Genomic DNA, 3,440 nt, shown 5'->3' on the forward strand with positions numbered 1-3,440 from the left:
GCGGGGGGCGGGGCCGGGTCCCAGGCAGGCGCCGGAGGTGGTGACCTTGGTGCTGTGGGAGGAGAGGGGAGGGTATCTGGGGGGCTCTGGGGACCCGGAGGGGACGCGGGGGAAGGGCGGGTAGAGACGGGACGAGGGCCCCGCGGGAGCTCTGCCTTCCGCGGCTCCACCTGCTCCTCTCTCGCCCCTAGGACACCATCACGTGGACGTGGCAAGGCCCCGGAGCGTAAGTCACTCCCCTGGGAAAGCACTCTGGTTGCGTTACAACCGCGGAAGCTGAACAGGGCCCTGCTGCTGTGTGGCGGGAGCTCCACGTGCACACCTGGCCGTCCTTACCCCAGACTCGGGCCTGAAGCTAGCGTCTTCAGCCCCTGGGGTCTGTCTGCTTGGCAATTATCATCTTGTCCTTGACCCAGGCCTAGAAAAAAAAGCAGAGCTCTGGGGGTCTGCCCTCCCCTTGCCCAGCTCCTGGGGGGTGGGGGCGGGGCAGGGAGGCGCACGGGGACCCAGGACTGTCAGGCTTCCGGGGGCTGTTTGCCCTGGTGTTCGCAACCGGCAGGCTGTGCAGTGTTGCTGGTCCGAGCCCTGCCCAGACGCCCAGCCTTGCCCAGGCGCTCGGAGCAGACCCCGGGGCAGCGCCATGAGGGGCAGCACATCCCCGTGGTGGTCTTAGGGCTTCCGAGGCTGGAGAGTGGAGGGCAGCTGGCGGGAGGTGGAGTGGAAGGGTGCGTAGGGCTGGGAACAGGCTCCTCTGGGTCCTCGTGGCCTGGGCCCGGGTTGGCAGTGACGAGGCAGAAGTGGGGTGTGTGAAGAGGAGGATGTGAATCAGGGGAGCGAGCAAGGGCCTAAGGACAGGGGACTCTGGACGGCTCCCCGTCTCCCACTCCTGTGAACGAAAGGCTGTTCCGAGGGCAGGAACTCTGGGAGCCGGGCTTGGGAATGGCATGACTTGGGACCTGTCCCTTCTGTGCTCCCCGGGGACAGCCAGGCCGGGGACAGGTGTCAGGTGGCCAAGGTTTCCCGAGCTGGAGGACAGACGTGGGAAACGGTGGGCGGCACAGCAAAGCGGAGCTGCAGGTGCGGTGTATTTACTAAGAACCGTGGAAACCACGTGGGGCTCGCCCTGGCAGGGGAAGGCTGGGCGCCAGCTCCTGGAGCAGGACTTAGTGCCCAGCAGTGCCCTCTGCGGGGGAGGGCTCTGCAGATCTTGCTCCAGAATTGGAAGTCGTTTAACTAAACGGAATCTTTTAACCCACGCTGGAAATCTATTCGTTTTTAAGGCTGGAAATCCTGTGGCTCACGCTGTGCCAGTTTCACAATCGAGTGGAGATTGAGGTTTGTATGGACGCAGTGGACAGCGCGTGGGGGGGGGGCGTGGACACATCGTAACACGATGCATCGAGGTCTCTAGATGCGATGTTGTACGGGGTCGCGTTGGGGGTCCGTACGGACGAAACGTGATGGGCTGTCGCAGATACCGTGTCGCGTGGGGGTCCGTGTAGATGAAGCGTCGCGTCGTCTGTGCAGCTACAGCGTCTGTCACCTGTCCCTGTCTTGCTTTGAGCTTTTTTTCCGTGGCTCCTGCGAGGTGCTTCCCAGTGCTCGTGCGGCCGTCACTCTGTGTCTGTTGCATGATTCTGAATACATTCAGATAGGATTTGTAAAGCAACAAGGAAGATAAATCGGTCATTGTTTTATGGTTAGCATAGCTTAAGGGCATGTAAAGTTGGCACATATGCAGTGAATTTTTTTTTTTTTTTTTTTTTTTTTGGCTTTTATTTTCGCCTGATACTAATACTGCTGAATCCGTACTGCAGAATTTGTCACACTGTCGTCCCTGCTCACTACCTGGTCAGGTCGTGTGGCCCGCCTCCCGTTGGGTGTCTCAGACAAAACCACGACGCCCATTCTCTTGGCCAAGTTAAATAGAGTCATAGTCGTTCAGCTTGTAAATTTTACGTGCGTGGATGAGGAGTAGAGTTTATTTTCTTAAAAGGGGAATTAACAGGCCTGTCCTGCTGCCTTCCGATAAGTCTCGCAGTGACGCTGAGCTGACAGACGAGCCGGCTTCCAGCCAGCTTTCCCACCTCGGTGGAACATAAGCCACTTCATACGCAGGACTGAGCTGGAGGGGCCTTGGCCGGAGCGCAAGGGCGGCAGGCCTGTTCACGTGGCTCTTCTGGCAGCTGGGAACGCGGTGGAGCCAGGCTCTGAAGGGCCGGGCCGGCCTCTCGGTGGGAGCAGCTCCGTGTCAGACCTGGCTTCTCATTTTAAGGGTGGGAAAGCAGCCGTCTGACTTGTGAAATCGCTCTGGACGCCTCTGCCGGCGTCACCCGTCACAGAGGCCAGGCCGGTGTGGGGGCTGCTGCAGCTTGCGCGCTGCTTTCCGACCTGGCGCTGAGTGAGAGGGCGAGTTCGTGACGAGGACTGACGGGACTCCAGGACGTCCCCGTCCCCGTCAGCACCCGCATTAAAGGAGGGTGGTGGTCGCCGCCTCGTGTGCACGGCGGGATTTGCTTAAAACCCCGCGCGTGGGTCGCTCACTCATGGCGCGTGTTTGCGGGACAGTGTATCGTATCTCCAAGTGCAGTAGATGTCAGAGTCGATAATAGTCGTCCACCTGGAAACGGTTTGCTGTGCTGTCCCCAACACAAAACTGAGACCTTTAGCGAAGGAGGCACACCTGTCATTCTGCACGTGTGACGACAGACCCTGGGTGGGATCTCAGATACCGGCGCTGGCCCCAAGAGCTGCCATCCGGGGGCGGGGGGGGGGGGGCTCCTGGCGGGGGATGGTGGGCTGGAAGTTCTCACACACACGCGTGCGTGCCTGTGTGCACGCGTGTGCGCATGTGTACGTGAGCATTTCAGAGATGATCACTGTGGCCTGTGTGCACGCGTGTGCGCGCATGTGTACGTGAGCATTTCGGAGATGATCGCCGTGGCCTGTGTGCACGCGTGTGCGCGCATGTGTACGTGAGCATTTCGGAGATGATCGCTGTGGCCTGTGTGCACGCGTGTGTGCACACGTGTACGTGAGCATTTCGGAGATGATCGCCGTGGCCTGTGTGCACGCGTGTGCGCGCATGTGTACGTGACCATTTCAGAGATGATCGCCGTGGCCTGTGTGTGCACGCGTGTGTGCGCACGTGTACGTGAGCATTTCGGAGATGATCACCGTGGCAGGTGCTTTGGCAGATCCCCGTTTTGTCTGACTCACGGCTGTCACTCGTGGCTGTCACTCACGGCTGTCACTCACGGCTGTCACTCGTGGCTGTCACGGCGGCGCGGGCGAGGCAGGCGTCCTGCGGGCCCCGTGGGAGTGACACCGCCTTCTCCGTGTGCTCAGTTCCTGCCCGTGTACAGCCCTTCGGAGGAGGAGAAGGAGGACCCGGCTCTGTACGCCAGCAACGTGCGACGCGTCATGGCAGAGTGAGTGAG

At 60.6% G+C, this 3,440-nt stretch overlaps 1 protein-coding gene across 1 annotated transcript in view; it reads left to right on the plus strand.

Annotated features, from left to right (window-relative positions):
• Positions 1–3,440, plus strand: part of LPCAT1 (lysophosphatidylcholine acyltransferase 1) — a 22,972-nt gene that overhangs the window by 12,711 nt on the left and 6,821 nt on the right. The window contains exons 6-8 of the mRNA XM_006917163.2: positions 192–226; positions 1,281–1,335; positions 3,349–3,431. Coding sequence (XP_006917225.1) covers positions 192–226; positions 1,281–1,335; positions 3,349–3,431 — 173 coding nt within the window. The remainder of the gene's footprint in view (positions 1–191; positions 227–1,280; positions 1,336–3,348; positions 3,432–3,440) is intronic.

Source organism: Pteropus alecto, unplaced genomic scaffold (assembly GCF_000325575.1).
Source record: "Pteropus alecto unplaced genomic scaffold, ASM32557v1 scaffold137, whole genome shotgun sequence".
NCBI classification, from domain to species: Eukaryota; Metazoa; Chordata; class Mammalia; order Chiroptera; family Pteropodidae; genus Pteropus; species Pteropus alecto.